The 27914-nt window shown below is 39.4% G+C and overlaps 1 protein-coding gene across 2 annotated transcripts in view; it reads right to left on the bottom strand.

Annotated features, from left to right (window-relative positions):
* SPATA6 (spermatogenesis associated 6) overlaps positions 1–22196 on the bottom strand; it is a 41473-nt gene extending 19277 nt beyond the window's left edge. For both annotated transcript variants that reach the window (XM_030226729.2, XM_030226730.2), the window contains exons 1-10: positions 22058–22196; positions 17417–17554; positions 16026–16074; positions 15255–15296; positions 13784–13908; positions 9521–9601; positions 7449–7727; positions 5805–5892; positions 4568–4608; positions 3323–3495 (exon numbers count right to left, since the gene is read on the bottom strand). In XM_030226729.2, coding sequence (XP_030082589.1) covers positions 3323–3495; positions 4568–4608; positions 5805–5892; positions 7449–7727; positions 9521–9601; positions 13784–13908; positions 15255–15296; positions 16026–16074; positions 17417–17554; positions 22058–22105 — 1064 coding nt within the window. In that variant the 5' untranslated portion in view covers positions 22106–22196. The remainder of the gene's footprint in view (positions 1–3322; positions 3496–4567; positions 4609–5804; positions 5893–7448; positions 7728–9520; positions 9602–13783; positions 13909–15254; positions 15297–16025; positions 16075–17416; positions 17555–22057) is intronic.
* Positions 22197–27914: the final 5718 nt, after the last annotated feature.

The raw sequence follows: 27914 nt of genomic DNA, 5'->3' as shown, positions 1-27914 counted from the left end.
ATGCTGTTATTTCCCTACTATTAGAAAAATGAGAATATATAAAGATGGTAGTAAAACAGTACAGGAATAGAAGAGAAGGGCATCTGATCCAAACACTTAACCTCTGTCTCACTTCAAAGAGAACTTAGGTTTTTTGTTAAATTTTATAGCAGGTAAGATCACATTTCAGCAGCATAACCAGGAGAACATGAAAAAAGCTATCGAACTGCACTTCAATCTGGAAACAAAAGTAGAAGCATGCTATTTCCAGAGCATGAAAAAGACTCCTTTGATCCCAAATGCACGAGAAGTAGCTTTGCCTCTCACATAACAGAAATAGTCAAATACTCCCATGATGGTTGTAGTCTCTTGAGGAAAGGATTTTTCTTGTGCCAGCACACAGCTCTGTTCAAAGGACTTTTTGACCTCATGGAATCCATCTCACTATTTCTCCTTTTCTTTCTGACAGGTACTTTGCTGCAGGTTTCAGTGCTGTAAGGAAGGCTTAGCTTGTAAGTCCCCAGGAAAAACCCCATCTTCTAGGAGTGAGTGAGGATGTCTGTGCACCATGAAAGCAAGGACTGGACTCCAGTTTTGCTTTCCTGAAGCAGCACTGAAAGGACAGTGTGAATGCTCTTTCCCAAAGCACCCAGGATTACCAGGATGCTCCTCTCTGCACAACCAACCAAACAACTGCCTTGGCACACTCTGGGGCACACACTGTGGGCAGAACTCGAGGGTCTGTGAGTGCCACTGTTCTGCACAGGGGCTGCAATCAAACCCCACAGAATCAGAGAATAGTGAGGGCTGGAAGGGACCTCTGGAGGGGTCTATGGCCACATCACTGCTGAGTGTCAGCTCCCAACATCAGCAAATGCTTTCCTTAGATGTACATAATGAAAAATGTAAAAAGAAAGTATGAAAAATCAATATTCAAAACTTGGCTGTCTTGTTCAATAGTAAATCTATTTACAGTTCTGCTTCTGACTGAAATCTCAGAGGAAAGAGGAAGAGGATTGATTTGTGTTGTCTCTAGCAGGCTCAAAGAAAAGGACTGGAAACTGCCAGGGAAGATACAAAAGGGCTCAGAGGACCTTGCACAAGACCCCAATTTCTGTCTTACTGAAAAGTATTGCAGTGGTTTTACAACCACACAGCAGGGCTCTGGGACATACTCCCAAGAAGGCAGCCAGCCATTTCATGCTACTTTTTAAAAAAGAAAGGGAAAAGAGGGAACTAAAGGTCGAGGTGGGGAGTCAAGTTTCATATTGACTATGGGTCGACTAGCATTAAAAACAGTAGCTTGGATATGCTAAGCAATTTGTCTTTGTAATTCAAAATAAAATTGAGGAAATAAACACCAAATACTGTGAGATAAGACTCCATATTCTTGCAATTACACTAACACTGCTTTACTCTCAGTGCACTGATTTCCTCTGTATTTCTCTGATCTGAACAGCAGCGTTTGCATGCATTTCCAAACATTGACCTCTAAACCATGTTTGTCATTCCAAGTATAACTCTCAGTACACAATCAGCTAAAACCATTGTTATCTCAGAAGCATGAAATGGAGATCATTTTTTTTAGACTATGCCCTTTATTTCTCATTTTGATTTTTTTTTTTCTGATGACAGAAGTAAATGGTTACATATTTTACATAAAGAGATGTTACAGCTCTGAAGAGCTGAGAACATTTGCTTTAATAAGAAGAAAAAACATAATTTCACAAGATCAGAAATCTCTTCTGGAGAGAGGCTCATAAAGAGAAAAAGCAAGAACATTCAGACAAGTTCAAGATTAACTGGCAGACGACTAAATTACTATGCATGTAACAGCAGCTCACAACATACAAGACTTTCCTGCTATCAATAGAAGGCACCCCATCAGCTCTAAATTAAATATATATACATATATATATATATATATATATAAAATTTAGCCCAAACCCCCACAAAAAGAGTTCAGCTGAAGAAAGGATAAAAAAGTTACCATGACAATATCTCTTCCCAGATATGGGTAACTAATGCACAAACACTGTCAGAGGAGAGTGGGGAGGCAGACAAGATGACAAAGAAACCTCCTTCAAACCCCAGATACAGCCTAATCTCTGTATAACACTTTCCAAGATGCACTATTACACAGAACAACTAACAAACAGGTTTTCAAGCAGAGGAAGACGTTGAAACACCAACTTGATCTTTGTGAGTATTAAAAATTCAGTCCCCACCTGCCATCTGTCATTTTTCTTTTTAAAGAAAAAACTCAGACAGTTTTTCTATTTTGGAAACAAGCATTAGGCTGTGTGTAGGCTGTAAAATGCAACCTGCAAGCATTGACTAACTTGGTACCGACAGTAACAGAGTGTGAACTGGTCACCAAAGCACATCTTCAGCATTTAGGATGGGGCATCAATTTAATCCTTACTTTCTCCCAATTATTTTATCTATTTGCTTACTTAGGCCTAGCTTTTCATACAGCTTTTCTGTTCCCAGAAAGCCAACCAGTAACTTGTTGCTTGAAGGTACAAGAGAAGCACCAAGAACACGTTCTACTCAGCAGGAAGCAGGGAATACTCTCCTTGAAGGATTATAGGGCTTAAGCATGAAACCATCTGTTGCATTCTTGACATTTCTTCCATCCCACCCTCATAAGACACTGAATCTGGGAAGTTGGCCCAAAATATTAACACAGGGACTGAAATCCACTAAATTAAAGGGTATTTGAAACTGTCCCCAACCCAGTCCCACTGGGGTCAGTGGAGGTCCACACTTCCAGTCAAAAAATCAAAACCAAAATCTTAGGATGTCAACAAAATGAAAAGATTGGAAAATAACACACTGAGTAGATTAAAGCTAGCCCAAGCACGTTATGCACACCGGTCACATATCTTAGTAGGGCACAGCCACAAGTACAGGCTCAAAAACACCTGTGAAAGTCAGATGGAAAAAAGGTTTCCAAGTACCTACTGTAAAGTTTACTTGCCATTTTTACATCTCTGTATTTACACTCCTGAGATTCCAATCACCTCTGAAACAGTGATGATTCATTTAAGTGATGATTTATTAATTCCCTGTTCCAGATGGACATTGGCAGCCTGAAATTTGGGGTGTCACTGTTTCAGAGATTTTCACTGCCATGTTACTAGGATTGTAATCATCAAGCAGAGGTGATGGCAAACACAGCAAAAGGAAAAGTCAAACGACAACACAGCTGTTGCAGGAAGATTTTTCAGTCTCTTCAGCCCTCACACCTCCAAACATGCAAACTACAGTCATGCAGGCACTGCTATCATCAGCTCATGTTCCTAACTCCAGAATGTCATGAACAAAACCAGGGCATTACCTTTCCCTCAGAGAAGATCGACTCAGCACAGAACTGGGAGACTCCTGAACTGCTGCAGGTGCTGAACACTCCAAAGAAGCAGCAGAATGGGACTCTCTGTTGGGTGGATCTGGGCTCCCATCCTCCTTGCTAACAGCAGAACAGTCCAAGCCTTTTTCACTGGTAGATTTTGCCTGAAAAATACCCCATCAAGCTAAAAATTATTACGAACATCAAGACGTACAATTTTCATGTTTTTATTTCTCAACCTGAAAGGTTAAAGAATTCAGATTGTATACTCATACAAAAATCCATGGTCTAAAGTAAATCAACAAGTCTCAGAGGAATCTCTTGGTAACTAACAAACTATCTTATGTGAAACTCTTCTGCAACAGCCTTTTTATCAAGTTTTGTGAGTGTACAATCAAAGGCTTCCCAGGAATCTCACAGATTCAGAATAATGCCTGAGAGCCTAAACAACCCATGGAACAATCTAGAGGCAGCACAATATATTAGACTCACACAGTACAAAGAATGACAGCCCTTGGGAGTAAAAGTTTAGAGTCTGACAAAGGTGTGCTTACTTATATATCAAGGTTTATCCTCATAATTCCCTTTCTTTCCTCATCCCTATTGTCATCAGTTTTCTCAGTCATTAGAAAATCTAGGAGGGCACACATAACTGCCTAAACCCACAATCTTTACAGTACTTCAGGAACACAAACAGGCAAAAAAACTTCAGGCAAAAAAAACAACTAAATGAGGATGTAAAGAATAAAACCCCACAAACCCAAAAAAACCCCTGACATTAATCTTTAGATTCTTTAAATGCAGAAAGAAGCCAAAATCTGAAAAAGAAAGGATGTAAAATAACACAACAATGGTTTCCCAGTTGTACCAGCGCCGCCTTCACACACATTTCCAGAATCAACAATGCTCTCAGAATAACAGGTAAGGCAAATGCAAACAGCCTTCAAAGGCTCCTGTATGGCCTGGCTGCAAGCCTTAATGCCAAGGAAAAGCAAATTCTGTATGTGCAGGCATCTTTATCTTTAAAGAGTGCTAAGTTTCCTTTTAATGTTTGCAAATAATCTGTCAGCAGGCCTTAACTGGGCTAGATCAGATTTAAAATGTCCTTTTTCTAGCTTCTGATACTAGAGTAGATTACATTTCAAAAATACCTATACAAGACAATCCAAGGAAGATCGGGAAGCTCAGAGCTTCCCAAAAACCAGTGTGTAAGCAAAACCACTTGCAAGTACTCACTTCAGTTTTCTTGGGTCTGTAGCTGTTGAGAGGAGAAGGATCTGGAGAAAGAAAAAAGGATCATGACAGCAGAAATCAAAAATGCATTTGCATCTCCTAAATTCCATTAAATCTTTTACAAAGCATCATATCTGTCCTCACAAACATTAAATCTACTTTCTCGATCTGTTCTACCAGTTTGTACTGAACAACCCTCACACTGTGACCCAGGAAAAGCAAAAAGGGACTAAAGTGTACTATCTGCATTAAGATTTCTAATCCTAAGGATCTGTTCTTTTCAGAAGTTACAGTTAAGTCTCAGACAGGTGACCAAAGAACCCTCTGGATATTAATAGAGGTAGATTTTGGTCTCCTAAATACTGGCCAGAAACCACCAGCTCATTTTGTAAGTGTGCAATGGTATCAGATGATCTGATCTGTTCCATTATCCAGCCATCACAGACTGGCAAATCTGTTCCCAAAGGGGATGTGAAACCTTTAAAATCCAGCACCCAGTGCAATGACAAAGAACAAATGCAAAATAACACGTTCATAATGATTTGCTGTATAACAAATTATAATTAGTGAGGAAATGAAATAAAAATGAGGCAGAGCACACATAAACAAATACTGATGAGACTCATTAAAATCCTCATATTGTAAGACATGTGCAATAAAATCAAGTTTTTAGGGCGCTTTCTTAAATTTCTGGTCCCACACTTTTTATTAAGTTCTCACTTACTGATCCAAAGGATGCTAAAGCAGATACTGGAGCACATCCTGGATGCTCATTATTAATTGAAAGTCACTGATCCACCACTCACAAATACTGCTGAAGAAAACATTACTCATTTTTGAAGGAACAGAGCCCCTGAACTTCAAAGTAATCAATACCCCAAAACTTATCAACACACCTACAAACCATGGTGCAGATTTTCTCCACTATCCAACTAAACAAAAAAGGGAGTGAAACAGAGCACTCATCTGAGCTTTAGAATTCTCTCCTATTTTCATATAATGTAGAACTATGTTCCAAGCTTCATGAGGTAAAGAACTATTCAAGGGCACCCTTTGAAGCAGTAATTTATTCAGCAGTGTTCCTTTTCCTAGGAAGAACTAACAGCTTTTTCTCCATCACAGACTGACATTTTCATAATAAATAAAAAAAACCCCCAAAATAATAATAAAAAGCCCCAAATAAAACTGCTTCCTGCAGAAATCAAAAGCAGTTATGAGATATATAGCAGAAAATACTGACCATGGGGTGCCTTGGGCCAGGCTTCTGCTGTGCTTTCTCGCAGGGAACATAAGGAATGAAGTTTAGCACCAGGACTTGGTTGTCCAACCTGAAGCAAAAGTACTGTTAAAATACTCAGCATCAGATGTATCAACTCCTGGTTTTTCTGGTTTTGTTCATAAGATCACAACTGGTATTTTCTGCAATATTTTACTTTATTTAAATACTATTTTAGACTATTTTCATAGCACTTGGCTGTGCATAGACAGAAATGGTGCTAGAAAGGTCTAGAAAACTCTGAATATCCTATTGTTCAAAGGAAGGGAAAATACAGATAGTTTCTCCTTCATCTGTAATGTCTGCAGTCTTTTTGCACAATTCCTGGCATCTCATATTTATTCTAAACAGCTCAGATCTCACCAAGAGAGATCTGAATCTCTTCCTAATTAAAAAGTTACATTTAATATAATCCAATTTTGATCTTCATGTAACAAAAAATCTCCAGGCCAAAAGAGTTCTCAGCAGTAAAGATGCCCTAAAAGGAGAATTCTCAAACTAGAAAGGCCATGACAGTGAGGACATGCTGAATTAAGAGACAAGCTTTCTTCTTTTTTTGTACAAACATAACCAAGCATTGAAAATCAATAATCAGTGTTAATGATACTATAATTGAACTGTGAACTTCACCTATAGATCAAAAACCAGAAGAATTAAATAAAAGGAGTTAAAAGAAAAGTATTTGAGAGAAACAGTAGATTGATTAATAATTAATGACTTATTCAGGCCATTTTGAATTTCTAAAAGGTAGCTATATGTAGAATCAAACTTATAAACTTTGACAATATATTATTAATTAATTAGTACTGATACTAGGTAAAAAATAAGGTAGAAGCAAACTATTTAACCCCTTGATTTTCTAACTGGTTGTGGTAAGTGCCCAGAACTGCAGAGAAATCATACTGCCACAGCACAGAATATGAACAATCCCATTTCTGCCCTACAAATTCAAAGTGATTTTCTAAAAAAAGAGAATTGTCGCAATAAGAATAATAATTAAGGGGGGGAAAAATGAGCCAGGTGGCTGGGAAATGTAGCCCCTTCATTCTAAAAGAGCTACACACAATTTCTTTAAGTAAGTACCTAATTTCAGGACAATTTTTCATGTATGGCAAAATGTCCTTATGTTATGAACTCTAAGTCAAAGCATTTGAGATGTAGCTCTGAGCAAAGGAAGTGTTCCAAATATCACAGGATGACAACATAAAAAAAAGTTGAAAGAGAGGAAGTGTAAGTGTTCATAATGTGACTAGACACTCTTTCTTTCAAGTCTTATTCAGGAATTTTTAATACTAATATCAATTACTTCCAAGCCGAATTTATACACCTATTATCCTGTCTAGTGTACTGGAAGAAAAGAAATGGGGCCTCAGAGAATTTAACCAAGATATTCATGAACGAATTTGATCTTTGTCTGTTACTAAAGCGGATAAAAGAAATTTTAGTTTTGTTCATTTTACATTTAAATAACTCTGTGACAGACTGTTAAGGAGAGGAAAAAATTATTCATCTAAACTAAGAGCTGAATGAATTTTTGGAGCGCTATTTAGTGAAAGAACAACATTTGAACTGAGCTTAAGCTGGAACCACATGGGAGTGAACACAAACCCGTCTGATGACAAAGGGAGGTTTGTCAGTGTCTCTCCTGAACTCGTGAGGGCCCAGCTTCAGGTGGGACAGTCTCTGCCTGGCCTCCTCTGAGAGCTCGCACATGCGGCGTTTGGTGTACGGGGATGGCGAGCGCGACTTGGAGGCGATGGTGGGCTGCTCGTAGCTCCTCACTGCCGAGCTCTGCCCCCCCTTCTCAGCTGAAGGAGGGCTTTTCTTGGCCAGCTTTGAGGGCATTTTTCCATTTAGGATTGGATGATGCACCCAGTTCCTATCAGTCTGAAGCGAAGAAGAGAAATGATCTGATTTGACAGAGTGTAGGATAAAGATCGCTGAACATTAATGCAAATAAGGAACTAATAGTTTTACCAGACAGAGATGCCATGGCAGCTGAAGTTTCCCTCACAAAACTGTAATCAAACAGAAATTTAAAAAACAATGTGTTCACCATTTTCTCTGAAACCAAAAGAAGGTTAAACACCCAGTGCTGCATGTTAGATGCTAAGTGTCTGATACTTACTCAATTAGCTTTCTCACAGTTAGTGGAGATTCTAAAAATTAAATTGAATTTTGTCACAAGTTCCTTTAATACAGAGTTTACCTGAATTAGCCATACACAGATTTGAAGCATGTTTTAATCTATTTAAGCTTTTATTTTGAAATTCTTCCCCTTTAAAGTACAAGACATAAATTAAAATAGGAGTCTTTTTAATAGTTTAAATTATATGCATTTAGAGTTGCCTAAAGCTCCAGAAGAAGTGCAGTTACTGTCTCTAAAATTAATATTTTCTTGGATTATGATGAATTTATTAGTTTTTTAAAGTGTAAAGTTTAGTGGAGAAAAATAGTACTCTTTCTGTTAGAAATTCTTTTTCAAGCTGGAGCTAGTTGACATTAGCCCTAGATCTGAATGTTACATGGACTGCACTGGTTCAGAGGAACACAGAAATAAAATGTCCAGCTTGCCTTCAAGCCTTTCCCTCTATAGGCAGGCAGTGAGGCTGAGGCTGTGTTTGTTGTGTATTGACAGAATCTGAACACTCTGGTGCAGCTGATGGTGAGACACAGCATAGACCTGGCCACACAAAGCCAGACCTAATTCTCTAAGACTACTCTCAGCATCACCAGATGCAGGTGGTGCTGCTCCTGCCTTACACCAGTCGTGAAACTGGACCTTTACTGCAACACAAGCGAATCTGAGCTGCCATTCATAGATACTTTTAGGAACAGTTTAAATTTTAAATCAAATTGCCCTTATTCAAGTCACCTTCACTGAAGCCAATTTTCTGACAATGACAATTTTCACTGATTTTTAATTTTTTTTCTGTCTCGATACATTTCATTTGCTGAATTTGGAAGAAAGTTCTCATTGAAGTCATTAGCAATGACACCAACAGGTCAAAGTCACCTAAGTGTCTTTGCACACAAGCCTTCCTGACAACCATTCCCTTCCAATGATGCTGCACCACTTTTCAATCTTACAGCAGAAGGAGGATGTAAGAGTAACTTTGCATGACAGCTTGTTCCAGAAATCCAAACCAAAATTCCAATCTGTAAGACCAGAAAAGAGTGCTACTTCACCTTTACTTGCTACAAAAGCAGCATTTCCAGATAAATATAGGTGATAGCCTTTTCAACAAAAATCTGCATTTCCATTACTCTCAGTGATATAGTATGGAAACAATTAAATTAATTGGTTTGGTTTAATAATGTACTCTCTATAACATCACCTAGTTTTTACTGTCCTTAATTTTAAGTGTCAGTAACAAATGGTGAGAAGGCATCTTCCCATGTACAAATGCTCCAGGGACTGACACTTCAGGTGATCATAGAACACAGCAGCTGATAATTGTTTCAGATTCAAGGAACTCTCAGCATCTACTGTCATGCACCAAACCCACTCTTTACTCATACTTGATTAAAAATTTAATCAAGTTGTCAAGCACCCGTGACACCTGCTTTACCCACAACAAAAGAATGAGGAAAGTTTGAAGTGAGCAGTACATGCAAAAACTGGAAGCAAGGCTATCAATATTAAACCTAGAAATTGCAAACAATTAAATTGTGCTAACCTGTATGTGACTCCTTCCTAAGATTAACAGACTGTCTGAAATAAGGCAGGTTGTAGAAAATCTCAATTTTGGTGCAATTCCCTAGAAGAGAGACAATAATTGCACATCAAGCTTCAACTCAAGATAAAGGGTATCAAAGAGGTAAATGTCACCTAATGTAACAAACCATTCCTAATTTTCAGCCATTTCCTTTGTTAATTTCAGCCTTTAATAAAGATAATTAGAAAAGACAGAACAGCAATGGTAAATGTCAAGATGCTAACATTTGCATTTCTGACAATTCAATTACAGATGATTACACTGCTTTTGTACAACAATTAAGGTCTGACTTTTATTTTAATACATTTTTTTGTCAAAAGCACTTTTAAAGATTTTTCATGCCATGCTATATGGCATCAATAAAAATTTCAGTCATGCTCTAGAAGTTTCATTAATACTAACTTTGTAAACTTGTTTGAGAACAGTCTCAGTTGTGCCATCTCATTTGTAAAAACATTTTGTTTAATCAGTCAATCACACTGCAAATAACTATTCCTTTTTAACAGTATGACTAAGAATACCCTTCATTCTGTAATCTTTGGAGTAGTCTGATTTCTGTGGATGCCTCCCTTGTTCCACAACCATGTTCCACCCCCTCACAATCCCCTTCTGCCCATGGGGCAGCTCTAGTTTGTCCCACTTGGAATCAATGGGGTCCCACTCGGCCTCCTGGTGAATCACAGCACACACTGAGTGATGGCCAGCATGTTCCTTCATTTTTACATGATTAGCAGCTTCTGTTCCACTCACCTTTTACTGCAGCCACGGCTAGGAACACAACACCTCAGGAAACTATTGCCTTTCTATTCACTGAGCATTGGCCAATGCATTCAGAATTTACTGGGTGTAAAGGACAGGGATTACAACACACAAGCATTATCTCCCAAACAGCAGCATTAAAAAAGGCATAAAAGAACCAAATGCCACATATGCTGTAAACAAGTGGCAATCATCTATGTGCATCCTATACAGCTCTGCAGAATCCAAGAGAAAATCAAGTGCCCCCAGAAATTTCTACCCCCTCTTCTTTCAACATGGACAGAATTTGGTGCCTGAGGCATCTCAGTGCACCAGTGCACAGGCATTTGTGCACATGAGCACACAAAAAATCACTGAGACATGAAAAGGAGCTGGGTCTGTTTGTGACTTTATCCCACATCCATAAGAATTAGCAGGAACTTCATGAGTGAAGTCTATTGATTAACCAAACTATTCTCTACCACCTGCCTAAACACTGATTTGCCATTAGGGAACATGATCTGGCCCCAGGATAGATTATGGAAATCAAATGACAAAAATGCCAAGAAAGCTCAGTCACAGCAATTAACAGAGTCCAGGATTCAATCAAGTCAAGTTATGGCACATAAAAGAGGTTTTAAGCCTGATCATCTTTAATCAACTCATTTTTATTACTAATGAATTGTCAAGTGCTATCAACAATTTAAAAAAGGACACATCAGAATTAGTAAGTCTACTACAAAATGCAACAATAGAGCACCTACTGCTCTTACAGAGACTGGAAATGATTACAAAATTGTTAAGTGTTCATCCCTAAAAAAAGACACAAACTATGGTTTCTTCAGAGAAATAGTCTGTGGAGAGGGAATATGGGATGACATTTGAATGCACAGGCATGGATATGTCAAAAGCAACTCACATGCCAAAGCCATCAGAGGATCTGCTCTATTTTCTGCAGTTTCCAAATCAGGGACTGCTGTGGGATACTCAACACAGAATTATGTAAAAACAATCAAATAGCCCCAAACACATCTGTAAATGAAAATCCAGCTGGAAAGTTTTTGGGATGCCTTCTTCTGCTTCTGGCTTCGTGGTGTCTGCAACCCTGAGCATTTCTGCACCAATCATTAAACAGAAGGGACATAATACCAATTTGATGACAGAAGAAGTATTAAGGTGGTTCACATTTAGAAGAACACAAGTCTAATATGTGCTTCTGACTGTAAGGAACACAACTCTAGCTTAAAAAAGTATATAGGAATATAACAGACAGCCTTACACTGGCCTGTTAATGGAAGATAGCATAGCTAAAAAGAAACTGTTTTAAGTAATGTGGCAAATACTGCATGAAGGTGGGGAATGGAGATAAGAACATCTGTAAGAAATCACTACCACAGTCCAGGCATAAACATATTCTGAAAGGTAAAGGTTGCAGAGAAATACAGAAGAGTCAGCAAGAGCCTCAGCTGGGCAACACTGGACCAGAAGAGATAAGTCGAGGCATGTCTTGTATGCACACTGAGTTTGTAAACCTCCAAAGACATTTAGCCAGGGACATTATCAGCCAAGTGCCAGATTTCTGGAGGAGTTTTGATCCTCTCAACTTGGGATTCCTTCCAACTGGCAGATTAACAGTGTTAATCAGACACTGCTTGTCACTGCCTATCTGAACTCCACAACCGCAACCTTACTGTTGCTACCTTTATTTTTTTAATAAAAGACAAATTTATTTGGAATCAAACTGTCACTGAAGCACAGCTGCCATTCAAAAATATTCAGCATCTCAGCTGGCTATAAATAACTTTTCATGTGGGAAGAACATGGCTTCAGTAGCATAGGAATAATGTGAGGGCTCTCACGACCTTGTTCAATGCTTCCTTTTGCTTAGCATTCACATCCAGCACTTCGTGCTGACAGACTTAGCAGGAGACACTTGCCAGTAAAGCTCAGGGAAAACTGGGAGAGGGAGGCACTTGAGACTGTATTTCTACTGGAGGTAAAAATCCTTTCATAGTTATTCCATTTGGTAAGCAAGGAGAGGAACAAGAGATTCCTTTTGGGAGCCTCCCTCCAACACCATCAAACCCAGCTTCTGCATTATTCCTGAAAAGGGGGTCACTAAGCCAAAATCCTCTCTTATACTGTACTTTCAAGCTATGGAGATGGAATGGAGCAACAGAGGCTTCTGCAGTCCCTGTTCCAGGGCAGAGATGGATTTTGTTATGCTGCTCCCAAGGACATGAAATATGTCTGTGTCTCACCACAGTCAAATTTTTAAAGCTACTACAGTGTCATCATTCATCACCTACACATCCAAATTACTCTGACCACATCTTCTCACAGCTCACAAATTATGGCACCTTCTCTTTATTAGAAAATACATAATTTTTGTTTCAAATAACTCAGTTTGACAAAACCCATCAAACTTGTCCAGCAGCTCTGCTTCTATGAAGACTCACTATATTCTGTTCACAAAAAAATCTAAAAACATTTAGCTAATACCACTTCATTTTTTCCTGCCTCCCTGTTCTTTCTCAACACCATGAAGGCAGCTATTCTATGAGCAGCATGAAAGCAAAATAGTCCCACCCCATCTCTTGAGCCACACAGCCAAAAAATAATGGTTGTTTTTGCAGGGTCAGTTTAAGCTACTGCAGAATCAGACATTTTGTAGCACAAAATCACAACCTTAATTCATTCAAATGTAACACAGCATTAGACACCAAATTAGCACTTCTAATTGCAAGTGTCTGGGCAGTTTCCAGGTTGCCCTTTCCAGGGAAAGGCTACACCAGCTAGAAGATAACAATGAACTTTAATCAGCATTTCCCTCCTCCCACATGCTTTTAACCCAACCACAATGGACAGGGTAATTGAGTTCTTATCCAAACGTCCTGCCAATCCACTAGTAAAACTCCACAAAAACCTCAAAATACATCATCACCATCCTCCTTAAGGTGCCTTCCTGGGTTATTCTGCTGACAATTAAGATTCAACAGTCAAACTTCATGAAAGGGTCCTGTGAAATTAATTCATTTTCATTTAACATGTACTTGAGCCCTTATCTCCAGAAAATTAGCATTAATTCATTGCACTCATTCTGCCAATTAGCTATTGTTCCAAAATGCTATGGAGAGAGACCAAGGAGGAGGGTTACATGGCTTCTGTTGAGAAGGAGAAGTCAATATGACATCTCCTGCATCCCTTCAGCCACCAGCTGCATCACAGATCAAACTGAATGGAGACATGTCATGGTGCCACACTGCAAACCAAGTGGAAACTAACTTTTCCACATTAAATAATTTCTTGAAGCATTTTGAAAAAAAAGATTATACTTTCCCCAAAGTTCAGCTGTGGATTTGTACATTCAACACCTTAAAATGGCAAAATCTGTCAGAAGTAATCGCTTTTCATTTGAAGCAGTTCAAGGGGTTTCTTCAGTGAAGCAGACTGTGTCATAAATACAATCCACAGACATTCACTCACTGTGAAAAACGGGGACCTCTTCATTAAAACCTCACGCTGCAAACCACGGTGCCCATGGGTAAGCTTAGGGTCAGGGAACAGGAAATCTCTTGTATTTTCTTCATATGTAGCTAGAACTTTTCCCACTAAAAAGAAAATACATACTTTAATTGGAAAATAGACAAAGCCACACAGCACAGACACTACACACAGAGCCATGCTGAAACCAGGATAAATTTTGCTCTTTACAAATTAACAGCATGGCTCTAAAACTCCTACAGCACTAGAAAATAACCTCATCAAGTTAAATCAGCAGTAAAATTGTGCAGAATCTACTATGAAACTATGTTTCAATGTTACTGGAAAAAAAAAACTAAAGAAGATTGTGTGAACTTTTCTATAACAGGCACATGAAAGGTTTTCTTCAGGTAACTTTTCAGTACTTTTCTTCTTTCTTTCCCTTCCATGCCACAGAAAAACCCAGTATTTTTTAATGGCACCCAATTCCTTATGAAAAACTACCCTTCCATACTACAGAACAGTAATAGTAGAAATAAAAAGAAACACAAGCAACAGCAAAATAATTATCTTAAGATTTTTCTCAATACCCTGTCTTGCTACTTCTAAAAAAAAAAGCTTTTCTTTAGAGGTAAACCCTTGAATGCATATTGTGAAAAAATGTAACTTGTGCTGTTGCAGCCATCTTGCTAGCTTATGTTGGACAGTATGTCTGAGCCCTGAAAATAAATTCTTATGCAAGATCCTTTACTTCCCACAAAAAAAAAAAAAAAAATCCCCATTCACTACATTTCTTCCAGTAAACAGTCAGGTAAGTCACCTGAGAGAAGGGGTAGTTTCCTTGAAAGTACTAAGGACAAGTGACAGAGAGTGCTTTTAATACCACAGTTTCCAAACGAGTCCTCTTTAAAACTTGACTTTATTTCCAATAAAATGCAGATTTACATTATTCATGGGAACACTTGAATTTCATTAAAATAGATTTTTATAATCACACAAACCAATAACAGAAGTATGACAAATTGCTGTTTATTATCTTCACACATCCCAAGAGACCTGTAATACTTATAGTGAGGATAAGAGTTTTCCCAGTGGTCACCATTAAAATGGAAGGAAAAGAAGTGTCACTCTGAGAACAAGATTATGCACTCTGAAATTTCACAGACAGCCTCTCTAGAAGTGAATTGTGATGCAGTTAATAATTATGCACTGGATGATTTCAGTTTATTTTCCATTTTTAAAATATTATCACTTCCCTAAGCCTGAGTATGATACATTTAAATATTCAGTTATTATTCTCTTTCAAGAATGAGATCCTCTTGATCTATTAACATTTTCTATTCAGAGGACTATTTGTTGAAGGGCTTTCTGTGTTGCTTTTGTGTTGAAAAAAGTGATTGTGCTGTAATGGGCAATGTCCTCCTGGAAATTCACCTATTAAACTGCATAATTTATGAAAAGACTGATACAATACCTGGAGGAACGAGCTGTATTAGTTCAAGTACTGCTGTGTCAACTAGAAGGGAAAAAAGTTTTTCATGAGTTAAAAACCTAAAATGAAAATTCCCATAGTCAAAGCCCAAGAAAAATGAATCACTGATTTAAACTTCACAGCACTGTACACTGCTGCACTAAATCCACCACACCAATAATAAGATAAATTTAAGTATAGCTTGCATAAATATCATAGATGAACACAATGGCATTAGCAAGGTACAAATGACAACACTAAATCTGACTTAGAACTTGTAAGTTCTATCTGCTGCCAAGTTTTTCCTCTTTTAAAGAAGATTATGCAAGCTTTGCCCCCTTTACAGATAACTCCCATGTGAGGGTGCATATTCCTGCAGTTTGAGTTCAGGTCAGTGTTTTCTCACCACAATTCATTATACAAATGTAGCAAGACATAATCTTCTTAAAAATGAAAAGAATAACTTTACAAAATTACAGGTTTATCCTTCTATAATTTGAAATTAATCAAATAAATAACCATATAAAGGAACCTACTACCAGATACCAGCTGGACTTTCAATCACTTATAACTTTTTACCCTTTTCCTGTTCCAAAGCATACATACATTTCTAGAGGTATTTTGTTAGATAATAGTGGTTACCCACTAGTTTTTCAGAGAACAGGCTCTTGATAGATAAACTATCACATACTTTAAACCTCCAAAACCTCTTTAGAGCCCATATACACATGGCATTAATGGATATACCATAGTATACAAAAACTCAGAACTTACACTCCAGTAACTTCACAAGGTCTCCAGGATCAACTATATTAGTAAATTCCTGAAAAAGAAATTACAATAATAATAATAGTAGTAGTAATAATAATGATGACACAATCAAAGTAATCAGAGGGACCTCTTGGGAAAGTGAAGAGAAAAAAACCCAAAAATCAATGCTGTTCCTGGCCAAGATGGTTGTCAAGAGTCCAATCCCCACTGGAAAAAATAAAGGATACTAAAATTATCATTTGGAACATGATCAAATTCCTTGAAAGCCAGCAGTTCTTGTTATATACTTTCTATCCATACACAGTTCTTTCTCTGTATATAAATAACAAAAAATAATTTATTGTGAAGTGTTGAAGATGTAAAGGTAAGCACTGTCTAAGAAAATTTCAAGAGAGAAACATAATTTGCTGCACATACTACTATTCTGATAGGTCAATGTTCTCTAATTTAGTAATAATGTTTTAAGCTTCATTTTCACAGAGGTGACTTTCCATTCTCCTGTTCAGGATTTTTTTTTTTTGACCTGAATCCCATGTGAATAGATAGCAAGGAATAGGATGTTGCACTGGATGGAGGTCCCCTACATTACACACAAAACAGCATTCAGTACATTCCCTTTAAGAAGTTTGTGTTATGTTTGCCTTTAAAGAATGATGGTCTTTTCTACTCTTCATAGGTAGTGAAATTATCAGTTTGTTTCTCATCCCCTTCACCAGAGCATCACTCTGAGCAAGTTTACTCAGCCTGGTTTTCAAAGTGTTGGGGAAAGCTTAAAGGAAAAGAACTAGAAAGGGCAAAGTATTATTATTCATAGGCAGCGAAGAAGCCAGATCATATCTGTAGGATACTGTGTTTCATTATCCCTGTGGTACTAATAATGAAGCTAGTAGGGACTCAGAATATGTGATAAACAACTATAAATTACAGGGCCAGAGTACCAATCTGGGAATTCTGGTGACAAACCATGAAAAAAGTATCTCAAAGGGAGTAAGATGTCACCAAAAAGGCTTGAGCTGCTATTTTATCTTCCTACTAAATTAAGTTGCCTCTCCTATATTGTACAGTCTCTGTTCTTCACCTTGCCATAATTTTTAGAACAAAAACATTCAGTCCCTTTCAAGCCAGGAAAACAGACACTGAGAAAGGACAGTTCACAAAAGAATCAACAAACACCTAAAAACTCTCATCATGCATTAGAATCTTCAGTACACACAATTCTTGAGTCCCCGTGTGGATAATACAGGCACACCCCTCCTCTGTGCTAAAGAGAAGCAGGAGATAAAATACTGCTCTATTCTCATTTTGATTATTTGTGTTCATGGGTTTTGCAGACAATTTTTGTGGAATTTGTGATGGGGTTTATTTGGGTTGTATCAGCACTTGACATATCTTACCTTTTCAAATACTAGTCTTTCTTGAAAGAAGAGTGGGAACACTGCAGGGACACATTCAGTTTTCTGGTACTGCCCAAGTACAAAGACACTGAGATAAAGTTCCTGTTTGTCTTTCAGCTGCACTCCAGGACAAGTTATCTGTAAGAGTAACACACTCATTAAACAAACTGAACTTTAGCTAGACAAGCAATGGCTGTTTTCAAGATAAAAATGAAACAGTCAGGACTGAAATGCTTGATTTGTGAAAGTCAGGATGTAACAGACTAGAGCGAAAAAAATTCTTCTCTAAAGCAATTCCATTTGTACAGACTGGTCAGGAAAAAAAGTCACCATTTTAAAACAACTGGGACCAAATTCCTCTTGCTTAAGTAAACACACTCCATTCAACCAAAACTGAAACCCAAGGCCAGGTTATCACAGTTACAGGTATGCTCTGACTGTGTAAAGCACAAACATCTCGGATATGAAATTTCATGTAGAATGAAGTTACATGAGGCCAAAACACAAAACCCCACCCAAACTTCAGCCTAGCTACAGAATGATGCTGGTCAATTTACGTGCTTAGATATCCATCTGTTCAGCCACCAGAAAGGGCAAGTTTATTTGCAAATTTTCTGTAAATGAGAAAAAGTAGCTGTTGTTCCAGTATTACCAGACACATTTCTTCCTTTCTATGGGAAGTTTGGCCATCTTTAAAATCAAAGTGGGGAAGGCTTCTCACTAGGCTGCCACATACTGACACAAATCTCTCAACTTTCTCTGCACAATTCTGAAATTCTTTAAGAAGTCAGTCTGTTTTTAAAGCTCTGGTTGCAAGAATGTACACAACTTATTCCAAAACTATTTGCTATTTTCTCCAAGCCACGTGGATTTATTTTGTTTCCCTGACAGAGAATTGACACCTTTTACTTAAGGTCTCATGCTCATTTTTTATGTCAGTATTAGAAATATGAGGTTGTCTCTTCCAGCATAAGGTTTCTGGAGAAAACGTTCAGACTTTCAATTGCCAGGAAGAAAGACAAAGGAGGAGAGTGATGGGAATTAAAATAAGTGGTTTGGTTACAGTCTCCTACTCCCAAGTGAACATTTTACTTGAGAAATCCTAACTGGATTTAAAAGAAAACTATATAAACAGCAGGAAAAAAGGTGGAAGATCTAGAAGAAAACAATGTGTGATAGATCACTACAGATAAAGTACAAGGTAAAAAAAGGGTTTCCTCTCCATATAAATGAGAGTTTCAAATCTACAAGAAAAGTGCCAGAATAATGGATAACCCAATTGAAACAGTCTGTCAAGCATTAAACAGCTTGTATGACACTCATGCAGTTGCAAGTGTGAACAGGAGTGAGAAAGACAGATTTCATTCATTCTCAAGGAGAGATCCCCAAACTACATAGTAGATGTCATATCAGCTTTACTTCTCACTTTTGTCTTTGATATTTTTGTAGAATTTACAACCATGTTAAGCTGGAGTTTTGTGCCTTTAACCTTAGAGAAGGGAACCAATGTTTGCCCTTTTATTAAAAGATCTGAAGGTGCTGGAACAGGCAAACCTGCCAACAACAGGTGCCATTTTTTCTGGTTATCCTGTAAAAAGAAAACAAATTCTTACAAATGAGCATCTCCAGGACAGTAGAATCGCAAGTTTCCACACGTGCTACCTTGACCAAGAGATAAGCTGCACAATTCATCACCAGGGCTGGAACATCAAATCTATGTGGCCATGTAACTTTAAAGCAGTTCCAAAAATGAATCACATGCATACCTGCAGCTCATGACACCTATTCTGTAACATGCAGAGCTCCATAACACTTGGGAGACAAACTGAAGCTCTTATCTGACTGCAGACTGCTCCAGCAGGATGAGGGACTATTTTAAAGACAGTAAGAGTGTTAGCTATGGATCAGCTAACGAAGAGGGAGATCAGTGCTGCGATTAACTGACCTCACAAGCAACCCCAAGGACCATGAGAAATTTCCAGGACAGGGTTATGCTGGACATCTCTGCTGAAAGTTCTCAGGAGGATGGAAAATGTGTACCAGCCCCCAGTCCCTCAACTGCTGGGACATCACAAATAGCCATAAAAAAAATCACTGAATTAAGCTCACAGAAAAGGACAGAATTCTATTGATCTTAACCCTCTAGAACACTTATTACTCACAGTCCACAGCAGGATAAACCAAACAAAAAAACTACTTAGTCTTTTAGTAAAGCCTTCCATTTGAGAAGAGAAATGAAGGAAACTACGAACAAGACAAACCGAAGAGCTGGTGGACTCAGATTGGAGAAGATCTTGGAATTTCATTAAGTCAAGGGAAGTAAAACCCATCTGTATCCTAAAGCAAGGGTAAAAGAGAGGGCAGAATTTCTAAAAAAACTGGACAGATTTCAAAGAGGATGCAGAAATATGCAGAGCACTGTAAAAACAGCAGGAAAATAAATCAGAAATTTGGACAAGACTTTGGTCACAAATAAAGCAAACAAAGAGAGAATTAATGGACATAGCATAAACCAGCCAAGATGTGAAAGCTAACAAATCTATGTCCCAAACACAACTGAATATTTTGCCTTGGTTTTAATAAAATTTAACACAGGAGAAAAAAGACAACTCAAAGAATTAAATGATGGAAACAGAAGTAATTCAATATGCACTAGGCCTGGACCAAGGAGCCACAGGGAGACTGAACCATCTTCAGCACATGTGAAAGAATGTAATTTTTCTTAAATGAAATGTAATGAAAACAGGGAAGGTAGAATCTGCTCAAAAATCCATGTGAGACAGAAAGAGAGATCTGAAAACTGACAACTCCATTGATCGAAATATTTAAATATTCAAAAATAAAGAATAAAGACATGGATTAAAAGATCACTAAGAAAAAACCCAGTAGGACACATTCCATAAAAACAGATCAACCAAGCAAAATTCTGTATTTTCTTGAAAATCCATTTCCTAGACAAAAGATATCATATAGTATCATGAGGAGTTATTATTTATGATGAAAAAGTTAAGAATATTTAGTAGAGGAGTTAGTATCAATGATGGTATAGAACTGGCAAAAGGACAGCATCAATAATGTGCAGAAACCAGGATGTATCAAGCTGAGGTTAGCATAAAAAAATTCCTCTCTACTTACTGGGATTCATGTCTTTTAACATTTTTAATGACCCTGACTCATATTAAGATATATAGGATGAAGCTGGACTTTTTTTTTCCCGATATCACCTAAGACAAAATTTAGGGTTCAAAATTAGGGTTCAATTTTGACTCTGATCAATGTAAATTCAAAGTGGAAGAGTAGCTCCCATCCTTAGGATGGTTAGAAGGCTAGTGAGTCAATCACACAAAATACTACCAAAAATACCAGGTTGCCTTAGCTGATAAAGATCAACTGGGAAATTAAAGAACTACTGCCCAAAAAACACATCAATGAGCAAACACCAAGAAAAAGAAATTCTTAAATGAAAAGCCAGTGTTGACATTTGTGTAAGGGTAGTCGCCCTTGAGAGCAGGGTAAATAACAAATACCCCAGGGCTGAAAACCTGACCCTGGGGAAATGTGTTCCCTGTACTCACCCCTGGCACAGGAATAGCTCACAGCCAGTGGGAAGAGAAAAGGAAAGCACATTGCTCTGCTCCAGGAATCAAGCAGGCCTTGGCATTGTGGAGACAAACACCAGCTGTTGAGACAGCACAGCAACACCCTGGACATCCATGTGTGGAAATCCACAGCTCTGCCTCGGAGCAGCCACTCAAGTTTGGGTACAAGGGTAGCTAAGCAACCAGGAATACCTGGGCAATTTCCCAGTATAGACTTCCTGGATCTGCACTCGAGTTTTGTGGATGGCATCTCGTGTTTTCCTCTCAGCAGCAGGTATTCTTTTATGTATGGCAGTGCTTCTTCTGGATTACAGGACCAGGGCACATGAAGCCACCAACTCCGGGTTACAGGGCACTGCCTAACACAGCTACTTCTGCAAAGTTTTCAGGGACATGGTACAGCTCCCTGCCGTGTTCCCAGCTTGGATATAAGCAGAAAACTTTGCAAAGTGCAAAGAGTACAATCCTAACATAATTAATCAAAACCTTCCACTTTCACACTTTCTGACCTCACTCCCCACGATGTAACACCCAGATACTCAGATCTGCCTACAGCCATGAACAAGCCGCTCTTTCCTGGGACTTGTTTTGCTTTTAGCTTTTTTTTTTTCTTTTTTTCCCCCCGCTTACATCCTACAGCTTCCCAAGAATTAGCGTGTTCCAAAACAACCCTTTTCCACAGGAAAATGAGAACTCTAAAGCGGCACAGCTGTGGCTAGCACCAGCGGAAGGGCGGGGGCACGGGGACAAACATCCCCCACAACTTTGCCACAGGAAAAGGGAGCTGCGGAGGGGCAAGGCTCCTCGGCAGGGGCTGCCGGAGGATGCCCGCACACACGGGCTGCAATGCCAGACGGAGTGCGGCCCCCGCTCGGCAGCAGGGCCCGCAGCAGCCCCCCAGAAGCTCCGCCGGGCCGGGAGAGCGGGCGGCGGCCGGCCGAGGAAAGCGGGGCGGGAAGCGATGCCGGAAGAGCCAAGCGCGGCTTCTCCTGCCGGCCGCGGCCCGGCTGGGGCGGGCGGGGAGCGCGGCCCGCGCACTCACCGAGCGGAGCTCCAGCTGCAGGACGCAGCGCAGGGCTTTCCGCGGCATGGGCGGGCGGGCAGCGGTGCCCGCCGGGTCCGGGCCGCTTGGGCTCGGCCGACGCCGTTGTCACGGTAACCGGGGCGAGTCCGGCCCGCGGCGGCCGCTCCGCCCTCGTCGGGGGCGGCTTCCCCTCCCTCCCTCCCTCCCTGTCGCCGTGCCCGCCCCGCCCTGCGCTCACCGCCATCGCGCTGCAAGGGTGGGAGGCCTTGTTGGCCCTGCCCACACGCGTCCCCAGAGCGCCCATGTCCCCTTCTCCTCCGCCCGTCGCTGCTTTCCGGGGCCTCCTGCCCTCACAGAGTCAGGTTTGAAAAGATCTCTGAGGTCTCCGTGTCCAACCTATGGCCGAACACCACTCTCTCAGCTAGACCATGGCACGTCCCGTCTTTCCTCAAACCCCTCTCCCAGGGACTGTGGCTCCACCATCACCGTGGGCTGCCCATTCCAATATTTAATGATCCTTTCCATGAAGAAATTCTTCCCAATTTCCAGCCTAAACCCCCCCTGGTGCATTTTAAGAGTACGCCGTGTTGTCCAGTCGCTAATCCTGTTCCTCGTCCCTCAACCTTCTCTGGTTCTCCCACCTTCCCACCTCTGACCTCAGCCTGGCTCATCCTGGCATTCCCCACAGGGATTTGTGGAACTGCTGGAGTTTACCCAAAGTACCATACATAGCAGATAAAATAGTGTCATAAATAGTAAATAAAGTACCATAAAGAGTAGATAAAATACAATTTCCATCCTCTGCCTCCTGAAGGTCAGACAGTGCTAGTGATGGAGCACTGGTGTGAAAGTACAGGTGTCTGGTGTGGGGCAGGGAACGAGGCAAGGACAGAGCTGCTTTGGGGCATCCAGGAGGAATGTGAAGCTCAGGATGTGTCAGATTCCTTCAACTTCTTGATGTGCCAGATTCCTCCAGCTTCTTGGTCCTCCTGCAGAAAGGTGCAGAGAGAGCCTTCTCTTCAGCAGAGAGGTCTCAACCAAGTTTTGTACATCTCCAGGCTTAAGCAGCTAAAAAGCACGGGATTTCCATGCCCTTTTTTTTTTTTTTTTTTTTTTTTACTCTTTTAATACAGCTCACCTGCATCGTGTTGTAGGCATCTGGGCCCTTTTGACTTGAGTATCCCATTTTAATGTCCTTTTAATGTGGGTGAGACACAGTGCACAGGGTATATTCCATCTTTGAAGACTTGTCTGCACACTCATATCTGAAACTGTCTGTTTATTCCTACCCTCCCACAAACTCAGATTTATGTCCTTGATCTTCACCATTTTGGTCATATCAAGGATATTCCCCAATGTCTCTGCTGCTTAGTTGTTTTCAGGGTATTTGCAATCCCATCCAACACCAAAATAGTCTGATTTCTGTCTTAGCAAGTGCAAGTTATTTCAGCCTCAGACCTTGAGGGGATTTTGGGCTTTAAATATTCTTTCCAAGTTCCCAAGTACAGCTGTAGAGAGGACAGAAAATTTTAATTGCTTCCAAAAGAAAGCAGTGGCTCAAATGTATCCCTTGGCTTCTTTTATTTTAATTTTACAATTTCAAAGAAAAATCATGTCAAGTGATCTGGAAAGAAACAGCATTCTGCAAATGCTTTGATTTCTGTCTTTGTTTTTTGGTTTTGTTTTTTTTAAAGGAAATGGCAAAGAATCTGATAGGCCAGTGCAGACAAAAGTGAAACCTATAGATGCATTAAATATTGCTACTAATACTTGATACCAATCTTTTAAAACAAAGGATTGGAAAGTCGGGGCTTGTTTTCATTCATGTGGTTTGGGGTCTTTTTTAGGGTGTGGTTTAGTTTTGGGTTTTTGTTTTTTTTTTTTTTTTTTTTTTTTTTTTTTTTTTAGCCAAGGATCCTGTGTTTAGGGCCTGGAAAATTCTCTGTGGACTTCTAGTCTACATATATTAAGGAGGGGCTTACTCTTGGATAAAATAATTTTCTAAGCATTATCAGTCTCAAGGTTATGAATAGCATTCCAGAGTTAATGAGAAGAAAATTCTCACAGATCCATAGCTTCAGATGGTGACAGTATTAAAATGGTTTATTGCTTGTTTTCAGCTACCTTTCATATATGCTTTTTAGAAGGTTAAATAATGTGTTAAAGATTGTGAAGTACAAGATATTATGGTAAGTGTGGCCATATAAGAACAGAGATAGATAAATGCTGAAATCAAAAATGGTATCATGTTTGTGATGAGAATTTAATATCCATGTGCAGTGCCCTGGAACAGAAGTACTTTATAGCCCTTGGAAAAGGAGCACAAGGCAGGACAGAAAGCTTCTTCAAAGTGATAAGGCAATGATGAATTTCAGTGCTTTTCCCTGGCAAACCTTCTGGTCTGCAGAGTTTCTGCCCCTTCTCCCTGCTGGGCCTTGGGAAGGAAGGCTGCTGCTGCTGCAGTGCTTTCCTCTCCAACCCTTTCTGCAGCAATGTGAGACCCAGCTGGACCTTCTCATTTTTGTTAAATGTGTGATTTACACTTGCATTTGCACTGCAGGAACAGTAATGCAGGAATCTGGGTGACAATGAGGGAAAACACTGAGTTTTACTAAAAATTCATTTCTAATAAGAAAAAACTGTTAACCAAAATGACAAAAAAAGTGCTTGCTCCTGTAATAGATCTGAGATTTTAACTGCTGTAAAATTTCCCTGCTGTGAAAGCACATGAATTCCTTTGCTTTTACAGCAGTAAATCTACTTGTAATACTACTTATGCTTAGTTCCATGTATTAAAAGACACTGAATGACTTCTCTGCATTGTGTTATTTTTTCTTTTACAATCTGCTCTAGTTATGGGCTTCAGCTTTTCCTGTCCTCTGAGCCCTCTAACATGGCTGCTACAGAGGAGCTGTGATGTCATTAAAATACTCAATTTTGCTCTTATTTCTTCCACTGCAAACTAGAAGTAACTGTCAAAAGATTGAAGTCCCACTGGCTTAAGATAATTACCACAAGATTTCATCATATTGTTGCAGTTCTTGTGATGGTCAGGCATCAGGAGATTCAGTGCATTGAAATATGCTACCAAATAGGTAAAGTGGGAAAAATAGGAAGGGTGAGGTTTGCAAACAGTGGGTACTGTACAGTTCAGAATCTGTAAAATACTAGGGATTAGACAGAATTAGATCAGATCAGGCTGGAGATCAGAGAGCAAGCCTAACAGCACTGAGTTTGTCAGAGGCTCACTTTCAGCTAAGAAGCTGGGAATGGTTTTCTCCATTTCTTAGGAAGCAGAACACTGGGTGCAAAGTGGTATTTCACAGTCATCCTGGCAATCAGAGTGAAGGGAATAAAGGAGCTTTCCACATTTTGCCACCCTGTGCTACAGTTCTTAGGAATATTGTCAGGGGTTCATTTCTACCTGTTTTGAGCCCCTGATGTTGCCCAGGCAGCCAGAGGAGACATTTCTGTTCCTGCACATTGAGCCTGTTATTTAGATATCATCACTGAGCACGACTGAGTTATCATTAATAACTGAAGAGAATTCCAGGAAGGCATCTGCTCAAATAACGGCAATAAATTACAGGATATGGTAAGATTTCCACATCAGAAAGACAAACAAACAAAACATTAAGACTGTGTTACTTTAGAGAGGCGAAAAATAAGATGTAATACAAAGGAGGTACATAAGGGATTGAATAATATGTAGAAATAAGTTCTTCCATTTGCCCATGCCTGTTTATCCTTTCAAAGGACACGTGCAGTGAAATTAAAAGATGACAAAATCAAAACTGATAGAAGAAAGTACTTTAGATAGTGGAACTTGTTATCACAAGATATATTCAGCAGTGTTCCAAACAGAATTAGGGTGCTCTGGGGACCCCACTGGACAGTACCCCCTTGCATTAATGTTGATCTTCTGACTCACTGTGAGGTTAAATGTGCAATCCACAAAAGTTGGTCCCTGTGCAAAGAATTGTAGTAGAAGAAAACAGGCAGCAGAAGTTAAGACTAAATAATCCCAGAACACTATAGAGCAGAGCTGGAAGAATTTTGTGAGAGATTCTAATAGGATCTAAGGGGACCGAAGTGAATTGGATTACTGCAGACAGTAATGTAACAGGGAAAGGTAGAGTGTTAGATTATTGATGAGGACAGAGAATGGAGATTACCTGAGGGTGTCAGCACACTCCTCACAAAATACATTTTCATCTAATCTTTCTACTTTAAAGCAGGGAAAAAAAGTTGCCCAGAAGTTCCCATTCATTAATATCTATTGCTTTTGAAAAAGGCCACAATGATTTTGTTGATCCTGTCTTATTGAGCGTCTTGCTCTTTCCTGATGTGCAAAGACACGACTGGGCAGAGCTCTTGGCTCTCTTGATGAATCTACGAGTTGCTACAGGCAAAGGCCACCTGCCCATGTTTTTATGTAGGTGAAGCAGTGACCTTTCTTTGCCATGCCCTTCCAGTCTCACCAGTGCCTTGTACAGGGCATTTTTACTGCACATCTGGAGAAGCTCAGTGCCTCTTTAACATTTCACTGTGGCTCAGCCATGACAGAGCAATTCCTCCATTTTGCTGCTAAGTCAATACTCACTTTGGTGCATGTGAGCATAAGCTTCACTCATTCTTGATGTGTATCCTGCCTGCAACAAAAAAGAAATAATAGGCAAGCTATCTAAAGACCCTGAAGTTTTCTTAACATGTAAGCTGTTTTCCAGGTCTGCTAAATTCTTTTTCAACTGGCTGCAGCTAAAGAAATCAAACCTGATTTGATTACAGCCACTAGAGGAATATTCCAGATCTTGAATTCAGTTGCAGTAATTGGAAACTTGTGTTGTAAAGGAATTGTCTAAATTCATCTAAGAGATAACCTCTTTGAATACAGTCTTAGGAATTCACAGATGACACAAATTCAATCAGCCAAGACAGCATTAGCTTTGTACCCCAGAAAGTTCCTAGTCTCTCCCTTATTGTGTTCAGAAGAGGTAACATTTTTCTTTATGCTTTACATTTAAAATAAATTGTCTTAGATGGAGACATTGCCCCAGCAAAGTTTTTACCAGAAACAAAATTCTTCTAACCAAGTTATAAACCCCTGAAAATAGGGCTTTATAATGGGACTGCTGATAGACCCTTAACAATAGCATTGTGAATGGTGCTGCTATAATTAATGATACTTCAGAAAGATTTATGGTCCTTAGAAAGAGATAAAACAGAAATATCATTGCTTCTTTGCCTCCCATCATTTTATCCTCTATGAAATTTTATGTGAAATAAGTCAAATGAAAAATGTAAGCTCTTAATCTTTTCCCAGAGTCCTGTCTCTCACTTGATGAACACTTTCACAGAATAAATTAGAGCTTTTTACTTCTTATGTATGTACAGCTTTGTATTTAAAAGGCAAAGAAAAGAACATTGTTGGCTTGGCAAAGCAGCTCAAGACAACGGTCATGGAGGAAGCAAATATGACTCACTATTCTTGTCTGTTCTTCTGCCACACCAGAGACAATGACTCTTGTCCTGCAGTAGTTCTGAGCAGCTTGGTAGTGTCCAAAAGTGCTCTGTAGGGAAGAATCTCTGCTGATGGAAAGTCAGCCTCAATGTCTCTGGCTGCAGCAGCAAGAGCCCAGTGGCCTGAGCAGAAAGCCAAAAGCTGTGGCTTGATTACAGCATCTGCCTTTGTGAAAACACAGAATACTATATGGATATTTAATTTAACTGGGAAAGGCATAACAAGGATCAGTTGCTGGAGGCTGAAGCTAGAAAAAAATTGAATTAGATATTTGGCATTATATCGTAACAGAGAAAGGGAGTAACCACTGGAACAGGCTATCAAAGAGAAAGTGAATTCCCCATTTCCTGACAA

Source organism: Serinus canaria, chromosome 8 (assembly GCF_022539315.1).
Source record: "Serinus canaria isolate serCan28SL12 chromosome 8, serCan2020, whole genome shotgun sequence".
Classification (NCBI taxonomy): domain Eukaryota; kingdom Metazoa; phylum Chordata; class Aves; order Passeriformes; family Fringillidae; genus Serinus; species Serinus canaria.
This window is presented reverse-complemented; position numbering and strand designations above follow the sequence as displayed.